At 35.0% G+C, this 19109-nt stretch overlaps 1 protein-coding gene across 1 annotated transcript; it reads left to right on the top strand.

Annotated features, from left to right (window-relative positions):
* Nucleotides 1-8340: 8340 nt before the first annotated feature.
* On the top strand, nt 8341-9138 carry LOC110943002. Its single transcript, XM_022184762.1, has one exon. It carries the CDS (start codon nt 8341-8343, stop codon nt 9136-9138), a length of 798 nt encoding a protein of 265 aa, XP_022040454.1.
* The last annotated feature ends 9971 nt before the right edge of the window (nt 9139-19109 follow it).

Here is a 19109-nt window from a genome sequence, read left to right as displayed (position 1 = left end):
GAGGGGTACCCCCCATGGGCGTCGCGCTACGCGAGGGGTAACCTAGTTTCTATAGGTAGCCACGTCCCTAACTAGGCTTGCTGAGTTGATGAAATCGTAAAATTCAAAACGGCCAGCAAGTTTTTTAGATAATCGTAACTAGGGTTTTGCCCCCCCCCCCTGAGTTTTAGGGGCCCTGATCCTGATTCTGATTGTTCTGGAAATTTTAGGAGTTGTGCAGGATTACTTGGGTGTCCCAACTATGGTTCCCTATTGGGTAAATAAAATAATAGGTATGACTTCTGATGAAAGTTTGTTTACAAAATAGAAATAATAAATAATAAATAATAGTTTTGGTAACTTACAAAAAGAGAATAAAATGGTGAGAAAAAGAAATGGACCCACTGTGTAACTTTAGGGTTCAACTAGAAAATCTCCTGGTATAAATTTTGGGTATAACTTCTGAGCTATATATATATATATAAAAATATATAATGCACTCGTGGTAAGTATAGTACCCCTAGATCGACCTTGTCCCGATGTTCCGAGATAGAATCCAAACGAACTTAGTCGGGCAGAGCCTTGACATGCGTTATGGAACTCAGATCAATCGGAAAGGGTAGCGTTAATCGGGACTTAAAACGGGGCAGGGCTTTATTATTTATTAAATAATAAATATTTAGAGAGAGACAGGAAGTTAGCGAATTGTTATGTAAAGAGATCGAGAGAGAGATATGGCAATTTCATCAAAGACTGATGTTTCTATATATACACTTACGAAAATATTGGAAGCTAGTTAGTAGATGGCCACGTATCAGTTAGAAATGAATTTAGTGTTTGATTGGAGGACATGTATACCTACTAAAAATTGAGTAGTCATGTTTTATTTATTATGTTATTCCTTTATGTTTTATCTTGATGACACGTTCCTACCCAAAATGCCATCTTTTATTTAAGTATTTTAATATTATTTTATTTAGAAGAGACGAAGGATGTGGAGGACACGAAACCATATAATTTCAATATATATATACATATATATATTTTATTATCATTTAATTCAACCGTTTTAGTTATTGTTGTTTATATCTTTTAAAGTAGGGCGTTTTATAAAATAATAAATATGTCTTTGGAATGAATATATTTTTGTCTACATTTGGGTCTAAGTTTCATTAAAATTAAAGTTGGTTCAAAATACAATGTATTTTTATAATTTAATTATTTATGGTTCCTAAGTCTGTCTAGGAACTTTATATTTCTAACAGTCGACTTACCCGTAATCTACTTGTCTAATTATATAAGTTTTTATATACTTTTATTTTAATAGAAAACGTCACCCATATACAGACCAAATAATTAATATAATATTTCAACCAACTATATAAAATAGTGTTTAAAACTTTTTTTTTTGGGTTGAATATTTATAATAAACTAGTTACTAGTGGTTAATAAACTTAACCAAACCTTATAATTTATATGCTAAAAATTGGTATGTTACAGTTGTCGATTTCGGGGTTAAGACCGCTTTTATCTTTGAAAGCAAACCTTTTTTCTGATCGGGGGAGTGCGACTCTAATTGTTGCCGCACATTACTGAGCTCTGTTACAACATCGACTTCCTCGTCTACCAGTTTACACGGTCGTAAGTCGAGCTTACGCCAGAATACATCTACCTCGTCGAGTTGTATCTTACGCCCTGCACAGTTAAGTCAATACGTGTGAGAAACAGCTAAATCATACTAAATAACAAAAGGTTTGTAGGTTTAATATTTTTTACCTGTACGTTTGTAGTTTTCCAGCCTACAAGCACATGGCAACCCACAGCTAAGCCACATATGGCAACCACATGATGCGTTAAGTTTCCGCAGCACCTCCAGCTTCCTCAGTAGCTCTCTTCCCAGCAAATCAAGTGTTGTATGGGAAACCTTTCCACGTAGGTTGTCCAACAGTGGGTGTCTGTGGTGGTTCATCGTTTTTTCGATGCTCTCGGTGAAACCTTTTTGTATTTTATCATACTAAGTTTCAACTATATCATGACGCATCTTGCTATTCGCTCCAATGAACTCCCGCACGTAACATATCTTTTTATATTTGCGTGCTGGCTCTCAACTTTGTTGGTGGTGCGCTGACCAAAGTTGCGACACTTATTGGTCCACGCACAAACGAACATTTCTTTATAGTCTTTGAGCCAGTTTTCATAAACGTAATTAAAGGCACCTGCAAAAATAAAATAATGAAACGTAAAAGCGTGTGTAAAATATAATAGATTGGGTGAGTCGTTTGTTGTAGGAACACTTACTTTCTCGGTTGGAAACCACAAGTCGGTTATACAGTTTCTCCAAGTTGTACTTGTACATCGGCTCTGAAGCAGATTCGCACACTCTCCGCCAGTACGACATAAATTTCTCCCAATCTAATTTATTGAACCCTTGCATGCAATGTCTACATATATTTTGTTCGATGTGAAACTAGCATAGAAGCCTAGACGCGTTCGGGAATACTTTAGCATACGCGTTAATTAGGGCTAGCTCTCTATCCGTGACTATCACACGCGGCATCATACATTCATGCAACATTGACTTGATCCGCTCAAGCACCCACACGTAGTTATCCCTTCGTTCTTTGCAAATAACGGCATGTGCGATAGAAAAAGACTTGTTGGTCGATGTCAAACCCACAACCTGGACAAATGGCATGTTGTAGATGTTTGTTTTGTAGGTCACGTCGATCAACATCACGTGCGGGAATGCACGCCACATAGTGATTGAATGAGAATGAACAAAGAAAATCTCTGTTACGACATCTGTTTTGGGTTCCTGTTGGGTGTCGTAAATGAATCGGTTATCATGCAGCACGCTTTCCAGTGCCTGCATAGGAGTCTTTCCGTCCATCAGTGGCGCTCTAATTTTTTGTACCGCATTTTGCACGTCTTTCTGAACATGCAGGCTGTCGGGAAACTGCTTTCTTAGGGTTTGAAATATGATACGTGGCTCCATGTCTTGAGCAGTTAGCTGCTCCACAAGCTTGTATTCGACTTCAGCAAAATCTTCGCACAAAAGCGTAGCCCAACAGACTTATCGTAGGTTCGTGGTTATGGTTCGCGTTGTCCACTTTTAACTCCCACGTGTCGTTTGTCACGTCCCAGATGGCGAGTAATGAAAATGGGCAACCGATTTTTTGCTACCAGCTTTCCTAACTGTTGCTTTACTGCAGTGCTCACCACATCGCACACAAGCCATACCATCCCAGAAGTACCGCCAATATTTTTCGATCTCCGGGTAACAATTACGTAAGCATTCTGCATTCCTGTTTTTTGTACCCAATTCTTCAAATCAGCTAGAGACATGAAACGCTAAAAAAACTTACGTTAATAATAATAACAATAATAATAACAACAACAATAATAATAACAACAACAATAATAATAACAACAAAAATAATAATAACAATAATAATAATCATTATTATTATAATTAACAACAACAACAACAATAAAAATAATAATAATAATGATTATAATGTTGACAGTATGTTAATAATTTTAACAATAATAATAATAATTATAATAATTATAATGTTGACAATAGTTATATAATTTCAACAATAATAATAATTATAATAATTTTAACAATAATAATAGTTATAATAATTTTAACAATAATAATAGTTATAATAATTTTAACAATTATAATAGTAATAATAACAATATAAATTTAACAACACTAATAATTATTATAAAAATAATACAAATATTAATCTGATGTGTTACGGGGTTCATAACCGTATCCACCGTATTGGTTCATAATCATCATACAGTGATGTGTTACGGGGCTCATAACCGTATCCACCATATTCTTCGTATCCATCGTAGCCTCTGTATCCATCGTATCCGCTGCATCCACCTTCACCCCCGTATCCACCGTATCCTCCGTATCCACCTTCACCCCCGTATCCGTAACACGAATACGATTGCTGCATCTGGTAATATGGTTCATCAACAAGTGCATTCTCAGCACCGTATCCACTTTGTTGAACGTATGGAGATTCATACCCGTATCAGTAATCTGGATACACTTGATGCGCTGTGTAATTTGGTTCATCAACAGGTGGAGTCGGAGTCTCGTTCAAGTCTGGCAATTGTGTTTTTTGATCAACAGGGACTCCAGACACAACCTCCTCCTCCTCATTGGCATCATTTACTCCCCATGCGCCGTTAGAATAGCGATTATAGAAATAATTATCGTCCCAAAATAATGACATTTTAACAATATTTTGCTTGATAGAGAGAAATTGAAGATCTACACAACAAATGAATTGAACAAAAAACACAACCTATAACAAGTGATTGAATGCACAGAGGAAATGAGGATTGAAGTCGAAGGCAGAGATGCATGGCAAAATACCACTTTTGAATTTACAATCATACGCAGCGTATAGCTCTATACTCCGTATATAGTTTTATTCACGTGCCTGGACAACATCGTATCATTGTCAAATCAGTCTGACATACGCTGCGTATAGACCTATACGCAACGTCTTACTTTATGTACATACGTTGCGTATAGGTCTATACGCAGCGTATGGCAGACTGATTAGACATGGTACTAGGTTTGACTGTCTGGTCGTGTACCTACCCTTTACCTACGCTGCGTAGAGACCTATACGCAGCGTAACCCTGTACGTTGTGTATAGGTCTCTACGCAGCGTAGGTAAACCTTAAGTATGTAGATAGTCTGCCAAAGTGTGCAAATAGTTAGAGCCTATACAAAAAGGGTTTACAATCCAAATTAATAACACAAAGTACCATTTTGTAAAGCATAAACAACCGATAATGCAATTGGTTCAAGAACCTGATGCCAAGAAGTGTTACTAGTTAGTAGTATTTAAATTAAGTACTTATTTTTGTAGTAGTCGTAGGTAATTAAGAAAAAGCGAAAAACCATGAGTATAAAGGCGATGATTAAGAGGGCATGGGGTAGGGTTGTTTAAGAGTGAGCTGAGCTAGGGCAAGCTCGGGCTTAGCTCAATTATAAACCAAGCCGGCTTGGCACAGCTCGAACCGAGTTGAATATCTAATCTTGAGCGCGACTTGGTTAGGCTTGGATGTATAAAGAAACTTTAATACATAGCTTTCAAGATTCAATAGTTTAATCTATGATTCATTACAAAATAAGTTTCAAATTCAAATTCAACCAAATACAAAATAAGTTTCAAATTTTATTAAAAAAGTACCATATAAGCTTATTAGCATCCTAATCAACCTACAAATAAGCTATATATATATATATATAGATATATATATAGCATATAAGTAGCCTAAGAAAGATTGTGATGATGACATGTGGCACTCCTAATAAGTAGGAATGAAGGACAATTTGGTCCTTATAAATAGGAGTAAAAATGACATGTGGCACCTCTTTTGTTTTTTAAAAATGCAACAAAAAATCTAGTACAAAAAAATTTTGCACAAAAAATATAGTATAAAAAAATATAGCACAAAAATGTAGTACAAAAAAATATAGCACATAAAAAATCTAGTGTAAAAAAATATAGCACAATAAAATCTAGTACAAAAAAAATATAGCAAAAGAAAATTCAGCAAAAAAAGTAGTAAAAAAATCCAACACAAAAAAACTGAGAAAAAAAATTTAAGATAAAAAAATTCAGCACAAAAAATTTAGCACAAAAATATAGTAAAAAAATCCAGCACAAAAAAATGTTATACAACATAGAAATACAACACATTTTAGTGGGTTTTTTAGTCTTCATATTTTATATAGCAATATGGTACTCAAATTAAAGATAAAAAGACGCTCGATTTTACGGTGAAATTTTTATGAAAACATAATGTCGTATAAAAAAGTTATGAACGTTTAAAAAATGGGGGTGGAATATGCATGTGCCTTGCATGTTGAGAGAGAAAGTCCATAAATATGATTTTTCCCAAGATACCCTTCCACTCCTCCTTTCTCCTACACTTTCATCTTAACCATTGATTTGAAAAATAAATGGCTAAGATTCTTTCTCATCCTACTTAGGCAAAATAAACCTTTTTATTTGATCTTACCCCTATATATATATATATATATATATATATAGGGTCAGGATTTAGAGAGAACGGTGAAAAGTGTGAGAACGGTGAGAACGATTTTGGTGGTGACATGTGGCGTTGATGCTAAATTACACTAAGGGTAACATTGTCAAAAAACCAACTCACATGAACTGGGTGTTCAAATAAAACGCCATAAAAACACCCAATTCAGAAAAACGCCATGAAAATACCCAGTTAAAAACTCCCGGTTCAGAAAAACGCCATGAAAAAACTCAGTTGAAAACGCCATAAAACACTCATATCAGAAAAACGCAATGAAAATACCTAGTTAAAACGCCATAAAAACACCTAGTTCAGAAAAACGCCGTGAAAATACATAGTCTAAAATGCCATAAAACATCAAGTTCAGAAAAACGCCATAAAACCCAGTTAATTTTTTTTCGAAAAGTCTATCAATAGTATACTCGTTGGAAAGATAAAAAAACGCTGAGTTTTATGGTGTAATTTTTTCGAAAAATAATCACGTATAAAAAAGTTATTGTCGTTTAAATATGATGGGGGAAAAATGGCATGTGATTAGCATGTGCAACTTTGTTTGAATCTTCCTATTACAACAACAACAACAACAATAATAATAATAATAATAACAACAATAATAATAATAATAATAATAATAATAATAATAATAATAATAATAATAATAATAATAATAATAATGTTGACAATATGTTAATAATTTTAACAATAATAATAATTATAATAATAATTATAATAATTATAATATTGACAATAGTTATATAATTTCAACAATAATAATAATTATAATAATTTTAACAATAATAATTATAATAATTTGAACAATAATAATAGTTATAATAATTTTAACAATTATAATAGTAATAATAACAATAACAATAATTTTTAAAAATAATATTAATAATAACAATAACAATATAAATTTAACAACACTAATAATTATTATAAAAATAATACAAATATTAATGTGATACCTCCTTTATTTGAAACGGATAGTCTGGGGTAGATGGTTCATAATTATCATACAGTGATGTGTTATGGGGCTCATAACCGTATCCACCGTAATCTTCGTATCCATCGTAGCCTCCGTATCCATCGTATCCACCTTCACCCCCGTATCCACTGCATCCACCTTCACCCCCGTATCTACCGTATCCTCCGTATCCACCTTCACCCCTATATCCGTAACCCGAATACGATTGCTGCGTCTGGCAATATGGTTCATCAACAAGTGCATTCTCAGCACCGTATCCACTTTGTTGAACATACGGAGATTCATACCCGTATTAGTAATCCGGATACACTTGATGCGCTGTGTAATTTGGTTCATCAACAGGTGGAGTCGGAGTCTCGTTCAAGTCTGGCAATTTTGTTTTTTGATCAACAGGGACTCCAGACACAACCTCCTCCTCCTCATTGGCATCATTTACTCCCCATGTGTCGTTAGAATAGCGATTATAGAAATAATTCTCGTCCCAAAATGATGACATTTTAACAATATTGTGTTTGATAGAGAGAAATTGAAGATCTACACAACAAATGAATTGAACAAAAAACACAACCTATAGCAAGTGATTGAATGCACAGAGGAAACGAGGATTGAAGTCGAAGGCAGAGATGCATGGCAAAATACCACTTTTGAATTTACAATCATACGCAGCGTATAGCTCTATACTCCGTGTATAGCTTTATTCACGTGCCTGGACAACATCGTATCATTGTCAAATCAGTCTGACATACGCTGCGTATAGACCTATACGCAGCGTCTTACTTTATGTACATACGTTGCGTATAGGTCTATACACAGCGTATGGCAGACTGATTAGACATGGTACTAGGTTTGACTATCTGGTCGTGTACCTACCCTTTACCTACGCTGCATAGAGACCTATACGCAGCGTAACCCTATACGCTGTGTATAGGTCTCTACGCAGCGTAGGTAAACCCTAAGTATGTAGATAGCCTGCCAAGGTGTGCAAATAGTTAGAGCCTATACCAAAAGGGTTTACAATCCAAATTAATAACACAAAGTACCATTTTGTAAAGCATGAACAACTGATAATGCAATTGGTTCAAGAACCTGATGCCAAGAAATGTTACTAGTTAGTAGTATTTAAATTAAGTAATACCCCATCGAGTTGTTGCTGGAGTTGGAGGAAAATTTTGCAAATTCGACCTCTAATAAGACAACACATTTGGTCCAGGATAGGTGATGGCAGGAGCACTTCAGTTTGGTACGATTATTGGTGTGACGGCGGCCCTCTTTGTCAGTACATGTCACCTAGAACCATTACTAATGCTGGTTTCAACTTAGATGCTACAGTAGGGGATATGTGGGTGGATGGTTCGTGGATTTGGCCTTTGGCTTGGAGGGATGTGTACCCGGTTCTTATACAGGATAATATTCAGATAGTTCACAAGGATATGGCTGATCGGGTTCTATGGAAACACGGCAATGAGTTGCATGATCATTCTTCGGCTATTGTTTGGCAGTCCATCCGAACTAGGGAACCTGATGTGGATTGGGTATGTATTGTTTGGTTTGCTCAATGCATTCCAAAACATGCTTTTTTGATGTGGTTGATCATGAGGAGAAAGCTTTTGACCCAGGATAAAATTCTTCAATGGGACTTCTCAAGGAGGAAAAATATGAACATGATGTGCTGTCTTTTGTGTTATGCGGATTATGATTCTCACCATCATCTCTTCTTTGAGTGCAACTTTTCTTCGCAAGTTTGGAATCTGGTTAGGGGCAAAGTGGGTATGGATAATGTGGAGCCGAAGTGGAGTGTTATTGTGGATCGGCTTTGCTCAGGGTCCAGCTCGAAGTCAGCTTCTAGTTATGTTAGTAAGTTGGTCGTCACTGCTACCGCGTATGCTATTTGGCAGGAACGGAATGCTCGCCTGTTCAAGAACCATGCTAGACCTCCGGACGCGATTGGTGCTAATGTTCTTCAGACTGTTCGCTATAAGTTGATGGGTGTAAAGTTCAAGGCTATGGAAAAGTGCGAAGGCTTCTTCAAGCTTGGGATATTCATGACGTTGACGGCAACAACTGTGGGGGGTGATTAATAATTGTTTTTTGGTCGTTTTCTAGATGTTAGTCTAGTGTGTTATAGTCGGTGTCTTTTGTAGTTTGTCTTGGTTTACTTTCATGAGGCATGTCTCGTGATTGAACTAGTGTGGATGCCTCCTCACTACTTGTTTTATTTGGATGGGAATATATAGAATCACCGGGGTAACCCTTTACCCAAAAAAAAATTAAGTACTTATTTTTGTAGTAGTCGTAGGTAATTAAGAAAAAGCGAAAAACCATGAGTATAATGGCGATGATTATGAGGGCATGGGGTAGGGTTGTTTAAGAGTGAGCTGAGCTAGGGCAAGCTCGGGCTTAGCTCAATTATAAACCAAGCCGGCTTGGCACAGCTCGAACCGAGTTGAATATCTAATCTTGAGGGCGGCTTGGTTAGGCTTGGATGTATAAAGAAACTTTAATACATAGCTTTCAAAATTCAATAGTTTAAACTATGATTCATTAGTTCAAATTATCCAAAATAAGGTCAACATAATATATTCAATCATAATTCAAATTCAACCAAATACAAAATAAATTTCAAATTTTAATAAAATACAATATAAGCTTATTAGCATCCTAATCAACCTACAAATATGCTATATATATATATATATATAGGAAGGATCCACTAAAAAGTGGATTTTGCCTAAGTACTTATATATAGGAAGGATCCACTAAAAAGTGGATTTTTCCTAAGTATCCCAAGAAAGATTGTGATGATGACATGTGCCACTCCTAATAAGTAGGAATGAGGGACATTTTGGTCCTTATAAATAGGAGTAAAAATGACATGTGGCACCCTTTTTGTTTTTTTAAAAATACAACAAAAACTCTAGTACAAAAAAATTTAGCACAAAAAATCTAGTACAAAAAAATATAGCACAAAAATGTAGTACAAAAAAATTTAGCACAAAAAATCTAGTATAAAAAAATATAGCACAATAAAATCTAGTACAAAAAAATATAGCACAAAAAAATTCAGCAAAAAAAGTGGTACAAAAAATCCAACACAAAAAATTGAGAAAAAAAAATTTAAAGACAAAAAAATTCAGCACAAAAAAATTATCACAAAAATATAGTACAAAAATCCAGCACAAAAAAAAATGTTATACAACATAGAAATACAACACATTTTAGTGGGTTTTTTAGTCTTCATATTTTATATAGCAATATGTTACTCAAATTAAAGATAAAAAGAGCTCGATTTTACGGTGGAATTTTTATGAAACAATGATGTCGTATAAAAAAGTTATGAACGTTTAAAAAACGGGGGTGGAATATGCATGTGCTTTGCATGTGGAGAGAGAAAGTCCATAAATATGATTTTTTCCAAGATACCCTTGCACTCCTCCTTTCTCCTACACTTTCATCTTAACCATTGATTTGAAAAATGAATGGCTAAGATTCTTTCTCATCCTACTTTGGCAAAATAAACTTTTTATTTGATCTTACCCATATATATATATATAGGGTCAGGATTTAGAGAGAACGGTGAAAAGTGTGAGAACGGTGAGAACGATTTTGGTGGTGACATGTGGCGTTGATGCTAAATTACACTAAGGGTAACATTGTCAAAAAACAAACTCACATGAACTGGGTGTTCAAATAAAACGCCATAAAAACACCTAATTCAGAAAAACGCCATGAAAATACCCAGTTAAAAATGCCATAAAACACCCGGTTCAGAAAAACGCTATGAAAAAACTCAGTTGAAAACGCCATAAAACACTCAGATCAGAAAAACGCCATGAAAATACCTAATTAAAACGCCATAAAAACACCTAGTTCAGAAAAACGCCATGAAAATACATAGTCTAAAATGCCATAAAACATCAAGTTCATAAAAACGCCATAAAACCCAGTTAATTTTTTTTCTTCGAAAAGTCTATCAATAGTATACTCGTTGGAAAGATAAAAAAAAACGCTGAGTTTTATGGTGAAATTTTTTTAGAAAAATAATCACGTATAAAAAAGTTATTGTCGTTTAAATATGATGGGGGAAAATGGCATGTGCAACTTTGTTTGAATCTTCCTATTTTACCCCTCCTGGTGGTTTCAAGGCCCCTATTATTTACAAAAATGCCACCGCATCAATCTCAGCCATAAACCACTAAGATCTTATGGCTGAGAATCGTTCTCACCGTTCTCACACTTTGAGGCGTTCTCTCCTGATCCTATTCCTATATATATATATATATATAAGGGGCCGCAAAAATAAAAACCACACCCAGTTACAAGAACCGCGATAACCACTCTCCATCAATCAGATAATAATGACAACCAAAAGGGTATTAGACCATGTGTAGTGGTTTGAGCAATAATGCCCCCACCCTTGGGCGTTTTCTGCCACGTGGCAGTCCAGTCAGCGTGGGGGCATTATTGGGCGTTATTGCAAAAGTGGCGTAGTGGGAATAATGCCCAATAATGCCCCTTCCGATCATTAGAATTTTTTTTAATTAAAAACTCAAAATACTTCATTAAATTAAAAAGAAATACAATACTAGAAATAAAAAAATCAAATCTAACTAAATTAAAAAATACATTAGTTTTCGTCTTCGCTTTCTTCACCCTCGCCAACTTCGTCTTTCTCGTTGTCCGTTTCTTCTTCACCCTCAGGTGGGCCATACTGAACCGACCATGCGTGTTGACCAAATCAACCGTTAACGCGGAATGGTACGGTTTGTAACGCAATTCTGGCACATTATTGACTCTTTCTTCCATTGACGCCTGTGGATGCTCCTCTTGAACGACTTCTGGCACATAATTCTGGCATATCGCCTTTCCTTCGTCTTTCAAAATCATGTTGTGCATGATTATACAAGCGTACATAGCATGTTGTGAATGATTATACAAGCGTACATAGCATCTCTCATTTTTTGCTTGGTCCATGCACGACAAGGATTTCTCAAATACTGCCATCGTTGTTTAAGAACCCCAAAGCATCTCTCAATGTCTTTTCATGAAGACTATTGAACCTTTTTAAAGTGTGCTCTTTTTTCATCGATAGGATCACTAAACGTCTTCACGACAACCGAATACATAGGATAAATTCCATCGCACAAATAATATCCATGAGGGTAGTAGTTTCCGTTTGCGTAAAACGACGCTTTTGGAGCTCTGCCAGAAATCCAGTCCTCTAACAACGAAGATTGTTCAAAAACATTTATATCATTGCATGACCCGACCACGCCAAAGTAAGCCGACCAAACCCAAAGGTCCTGTGAGGCAACCGCCTGTTGAATAACAGTAGGTCCTTTTTGGTCACCCCGTGTGTGTTGGCCTCGCCATGCGGTCGGGCAGTTATCCCAACGCCAATGCATGCAATCCAAGCTCCTGATCATACCAGGCAAACCATGCTCAGCCGAATGTACCTCGTAGATCATTTAAAGGTCGTCCCATGTGGGCGTTCTAAGATAACGCGCACCATACAAATCAATAATACCTTTATAAAAAACATACACAAACATAAGCTTAAAAAAAACACTTGTAAACATTATAGTAAAGTATAGGAATTGTACCGCGACAAAAATGCTCCAAGGTGTCTCGCGTTGTTTTCTCGTCCATTTTTAAATACTCGTCGTTAATGTCGGTTGTGTTTCCGTAGGCAAGGACTCGTAGCACCGATGTACACTTTTGGACACGGTAAATCCAAGTGTCCCTTTTGCATCCGCTTTTTGTTTAAAATAACCATAGTTGGTTTCCAAGTTGTCGACTATGCGTAGAAACAACCGCTTACTCATTCAGAAACGACGCCTAAAAATTTCTGAGTTCGAAAATGTCGGCGCCTCTTCAAAATAATCTTTCATCGACCGATCGTGTGCCGCGCGTCGGTCTCGTTCAATATAATCTCTTGTTTTAATTTTAGGTTCGGGGTGGCGACAATGCTTTACATATCTCACCGCTAGTTGACAAGCATTCGTAACCGCCTCTTGCTCGACCTCCTCGTCGGCGGATTCATCGCCATCCGCAAAAAAATCTTTGTAGTAAAAATTCACAATGGAAGAGGAACCAGCGGAATCCATATTTTTATAAAATGGTAGTGTTTGTGTGAGAGTTTTGGTGTGTAAAATTGAAGAAGTTTGTATATATATATATATAATGGGTAAGAGGTTTAAAAAAACAAACAAACTAGCCGTTAGCTAGTCGTTGCAAAAAGAAGATTGGTCAGTCGAACCCCCCTTCAGCGTTATTCAAAAAACATCAAATGCAAAAAACCCGAAGATCACGCCCAATAACGCCTACGGGGGTGTGTATGGGGCATTATTTGGCATTATTGGGCAATTTTTTTTTTAAAAAACAAGCCCACTACGGGCGGTCTTATAGTCATTTAATCAAACCATCAAATCATCTCTCTCGTCATTAAAGTCACTTTCTAAAGTTTTTTCAATTTCTCTCTCTTCAATTTCTCTCTATTCACATTTCTCTCTCCTTTTTTTTTGTTATTTTGTAAAAAAAAAAATTAAAACCGTAAAAAAAGTTTTGGTAAAAAATATAAAAAAGTTTAAAAACGTGTGTGTAAAAAAAGGTTAAAACTGTAAAAAAGTGTTCGTATAAATTTTTGTATTTTGAAAAAAAAAGTTTTTATGAAAAAAATTGTAAAAAAATTTCGGTAAAAAAGTTTTAGTAACAAAAAAGTTTAAAACCGTAAAAAACGTTTTCATAAAAAAAAAGCATAAAAAAGTTCAAAAAACGTATGTGTAAAAAAAAGATTTTGTAAAAAAAGGTTAAAACTGTAAAAAAAAAATTTGTATAAATTTTTGTTCTTTGTTTAAAAAGTTTTTGTAAAAAAAAATCTGTAAAAAAGTTTTTTCTTTTTTTGTAAAAAAGTTCCTTGTACAAAGAATGGTTAAAACCGTAAAAAAATTTCGTAAAAAAAAGTTTAAAAACGTGTGTGTAAAAAAACGGCGCGTAAATACGGGGAGGAAAACGGTGTGTAAAAAACGGCGCGTAAAACTGGGAGTAAAATAAACGGCGCGTAAAACCGCGTGTAAAAACGGCGCGTAAAACCGGGCGTAAAAACGACGCGTAAAACAGGGCGTAAAAACGGCGCATAAAAACGAAGCGTAAAAAAACGACGCGTAAAAATTGGGGTTTAAAAAACGGCTCGTAAAAAACCGGCTCATAAAAACTTTTTTTATAAAAACAAATCCTGACAAAAATTGTTTTTTGTAAAGAAAATCAGATTTTAAAATGTTTTTTAATTAAAAAATAAGATTTTAATAAAAAACAATTAATTTAGTAAGACAAAAAAAAGTAATAAAAAACAATATATACAATAAGGCAAAACAAGGAAATTTATTAAACTGACATTTTGACAATAAAATATTAAAAACAACAAAAAAAATTAATATTGTTTCTATAACTTTTAATCTGATCCATTCATCTTCAAAGTTCAGTGGTTGGAAAGTGATTCTCGTGGTTCTCTTAACTAGAGGTGGTTTTCATTTTAGCGGCGCTATATATATGTGTGTGTGTATATATATATATATATATATATATATATATATAAAGTGTAGGATACGAATTCCCTAATCGTACATTACATACGTTACAGTAGTGGTCGTACACGTGTACTGATTCGTTTTTCTTTTGATAAGGTTAAATCAGACAATTAATTCAATCATTTGAGGGCAAATTTGTCTCTTCATTCAATCAACGAGAAGTTCGTTACACTAATATCCCGGTAATTAACATTCGAACCAGTTTCAAATTTTTCATAATTCTCAAATTGCAGTTTTCGTTCTTCTGCGTTAGGGTTTCATTCAATTGTTTTTTTCGATGGATCCACAGAGCAGCACTGGACGAAACACAGATGTTGATTTTGAAGAAACTCGACCGATCGGTGATCATGCTCAATTATCTACATATCAGAGAGTTTCGATTTAGGATGTTTTAAATCCGCAACCCGCAAATCCAAATCCAAATGCAAGTACAAGTGTTGTAAACGAAGAGACGAATGGTAATTATGTTAATGCTGATCTTTAAATTGTTCGTAGACTTGCTTTGTTTAATCGTAGCAATGATTTTGCATTGTTGTACCTGTTTTTGAAGTTTGAATGTTGAGTATATTTTGATTTGAAAGCAACATGTATAAGTTCGCATGTTATGAGTGTTTCAATTCGCATGTGCTGTTTATTCTGTTACGGATTTTCACATGTTTTGATATAATAAATCGCATGTGTAAAACATATTCATCAAAATCATCATTTTTGCATGTTATGGCTTATACAATTCGCACGTGTTATTGTCGTATGTGATACATGTGTCACTACAACCATAAAACAAATACCAAACCAATGAAATATTGTGTTTCATACTTGGGATTTGTATAAATATGTATATCATTTGCACATATCAATTCTTATTCGATTTCGAGCTCTAAATCGCTTTCTAGAAAGTTATACGCGAACTGATTGTCACACCCCTAATTTCCACGTATCACCGGTGGGCCCGGTGGGGGAGTATCGTGACGTAGTTGATATCGTCATAGTTAAACAACACAAATTATAATGCATAGCGGAATCAATAAAAATAGATTTATTTCAACCATACAAAATGTAATATCCAAGTATCACATAGTAGCTGAAATAGATCCACAGGCGGATCGAAATAAAAAGGAGAAACTGTTCAACAGATAATGGCATCCAAGCTTGCGAGACTCTAACGATGCTAAGGAGTGGCCAGCCTATTACGTGTAGAACCTGCACTTAATCTTTTTGGGCAAAATACGTCAGTTTACACTGGTAAATACAATTTAACTGACTCATTTTGAAAGTAGTTTAGAAAATTGATTTAAATCCACATAGCACAAAACTTTTTATAACTTGGGATAATTAATCAAAAACTAATCTTGTAAAAGAATTACATGTTCGTTATGCGTTTAGTCGCCCGGTTCGTGCCGGGTTTAAGGTTAATAGACACACCACATAGTATAAATTCGCGGCGGGAAGCCAACGGTTATACCTTTATAAATATGGACACATTGTCGGGTGTACGCCTACACCCGCGTGTCAAGGTCGTGGCCATTTCATGAATGATGCCAAGGATATCCGGGACATGGTCATTAAACTCCCAAAGGCGTAAAACAAACAAAACCAATTTTTAAACGGGTCACATTGATAATACCCAACTACTAATGAGTTAGGGTTAATTGCCCGACCAAGCGGTATTTTATATACCGTACCCCAAGCCCGTATAAGGGAAAATAAGTTAAAAGTATTTACCTAAGTAAGTATAAACCACAATAAGCAAATGCAAGTGTCTTTTACTGGTCTCTTATTCTGGAACAAAGGTTTATAATAACCTATTAGAATCCTAACGGGTCTTTAATATAGCCTAAGCTTAGACCGGTTAGTTTCAAGGAATAAATACGGTTTAATCGCTTGGAAGGCGAAAACCGGGAAGGAATGTGATTTTAGACCCAACAAGTTTGAAGGCTTATATAATACGGGTAAACTAAACACATTCTGGATTTTGAGACAAAGATGATATGGTTTGACCCGTTTCGGCTAATATGCGTAAACTAGTTACATAAGCCGATCCGAACGCGAAAATGCGTAACGGTTAACCATATAAATCATATACAAGTTTCCTGAGGTTATATGCACTAAATATGTTGTGACATCAGTAAGATATGTCCAATTATGCCCAAAATAATTTTAAACTCAAACTACGCCTCATAAGGGCATTTTGGTCACTTAAAAGGGTGTAAAAGAGTTAAACTAGCAATCTGAGTTATATATCTGAATGGATCAGTAAATATGCTTAGTTTATTATGCTATAACAGTAGGATATCATATGTATGTGAATTTTATTAATTATAACCATCATATGCACCGAAAGGGCATTTTGGTAATTTCACATAAGCCTAAAAGGTCAAAACTGGAAATCTGAGTTTGAAATCTTAGTTTACTGTTATAATACAAAATTTTACTAGATATATCAGTAGGTATTGATTCTTATATATATAAACTAGTTTTGACACATAGTATGTCGTAAAAATGCCTAAAAAGGCGATTTGGAGCCATTTCCGGGTTTTCAAAGAAAAGCTGATATTTTTATAATTCCAAAAGGCTCAAAATAATATATTTATCATAATAAATCAGTAGAAAAAGGTTTGAGGTAAAAAGGATTTATAAAACTCATTTTATAGCCCAAAAGGGCAAAACCGGCATTAGCCGAATTAAGCTTAAAACTCTAAGTTATGCTTAGCCTAAAAATAAATAAAAATCTTTAAAATTCCCAAAATATTATTATATATCAGTGGGTGTAAAGTTTTGATATAAAAATTGGGTTTAGATAGGCTACATGCTAATTATGCTAATTAATTACTAAGAAAGCTTCTAATTACGCTAATGAGCATAACTCTTAATCTAGACCTCAAACTGATGTCAAATTTTGGTTACAAGTCTATAATTCAGTAACTAAAATGTCTACCCTTTTACATTTTCAAAAATCATATTTTATGGACATTTGGGCATAATGGTCAACATATGGGCATTTAACGGAAATTTGCATAATAATTAGACAACTAGTGAACTAAGCCGTATAATCACAGAGGGTAGGTCCAAAAGAAGCTCTAAGGCAATCTTAAACTTGACTAAAATGGGTTAGAACTGAAAGTCAAAGCGAAAGTCAAACTATGCGACTTTCGGTTCCAAACCGGGTCTAAACAGAAAATTGTCGAGTTGAACATGTTGGGACATGTTCTTACATTAGTTACCAAGTTATTTTAATGATCAAACAAGGTGCATGTATCCTACATTGCTAATTATGAGTTAATTTGGATTTATGCATTCTGTTGACTTTTTAAAGTATACTTTGACTCGACAATTAACATGGTTAGAGTGGGAATCTGAAAATACCCTTTTAAGGGTTTGTTACCCACATAATTACCTACTTATAGGTATTTTTAATTCGAGATATTACTGAGTAATTATGGACTAATCTCGAAGTCAAACCTTAATTACGACGGTTTGACTTTTAGCTAATTAACTAAGCTAAAATGGATTAAGGGAGGTTAAGGACACTTACAAGAGTCCTAATTACTGCTAGAGATCACTAAGAAGGTAGCTTGCTGTCCAGAGAGCTCCAGAGAAGCCTTGAATAAAAGTTCCAAGTGAGCAAGACTAAAGTTCACCACTCAATGTAACACCCCGTGTTTCCCAAAAGTCAAAGTCAAAGTCAAGAGTTGACTGTTATTGGAATTAAAGATCAATAAAGATTAATTTCATTTTAGTTTCATTTTGATTTTCATATTATTTGGAGTAAGTGTTGTATAATCAAACTAACCGACCGATAATCGAACTGTGAATCAACGACCGACTGTGAATGATAGGAAGTAACAATGCAATAAAGCTAGTCAATCAATAATCAAGCTAATCAAACCAATCATCAAACTCAAGTGTGGGGATTTTAGTACTTTTTATACGTGTGTGTGTGCCTTATGTGTTACTTGTGCATGTTTACTTTTATGTTAAAGTGTGTGGTGAATCAATCAAAATCAATCAAGACTCAAAGGTGAATCAAACTCAATGGAAATCGAACCCGAAATGGTTGTAAGGATGCTCGTATGTTAGATATAGTAGTTGAGACTAAAAGTAATTTGATTAGGAATTCTATCATTCTCAAATCATCGTTCATCGAACTCGAAATATCAAAAATCGTCGCGAAACACTCAAAACCAGGCAAGCCGATCGAACAGGGCAACCTGATCGAACAGGCTAGCCGATCGAACAGGCTGTTCGATCGGACAGCCGTTCGATCAGGGATGCTGTTCGATCAGCTGACCCTTTCCTCTTTTGGAAGCCTATAAATAGGGCTGTCCTTGTCAAACTTTCCACTTTTGGAAAAGCTCTGACCGACCAGCCTCTTCTTCTCACTAAATCTCAGATTTCTCTCAAACCGGTAAGTATTTCGCTCTAATCCTTGTACGTTTTTGTTCATTAATCGATTCTACATCTTTCTA

The sequence above is a fragment of the Helianthus annuus genome, chromosome 5, assembly GCF_002127325.2.
Source record: "Helianthus annuus cultivar XRQ/B chromosome 5, HanXRQr2.0-SUNRISE, whole genome shotgun sequence".
In the NCBI taxonomy this organism is placed as follows: Eukaryota; Viridiplantae; Streptophyta; class Magnoliopsida; order Asterales; family Asteraceae; genus Helianthus; species Helianthus annuus.
This window is presented reverse-complemented; position numbering and strand designations above follow the sequence as displayed.

Bases quoted from the DNA above. Each gene is read 5' to 3' on its own strand.
- LOC110943002 (XM_022184762.1), top strand. From the start codon at position 8,341: ATGTCACCTAGAACCATTACTAATGCTGGTTTCAACTTAGATGCTACA.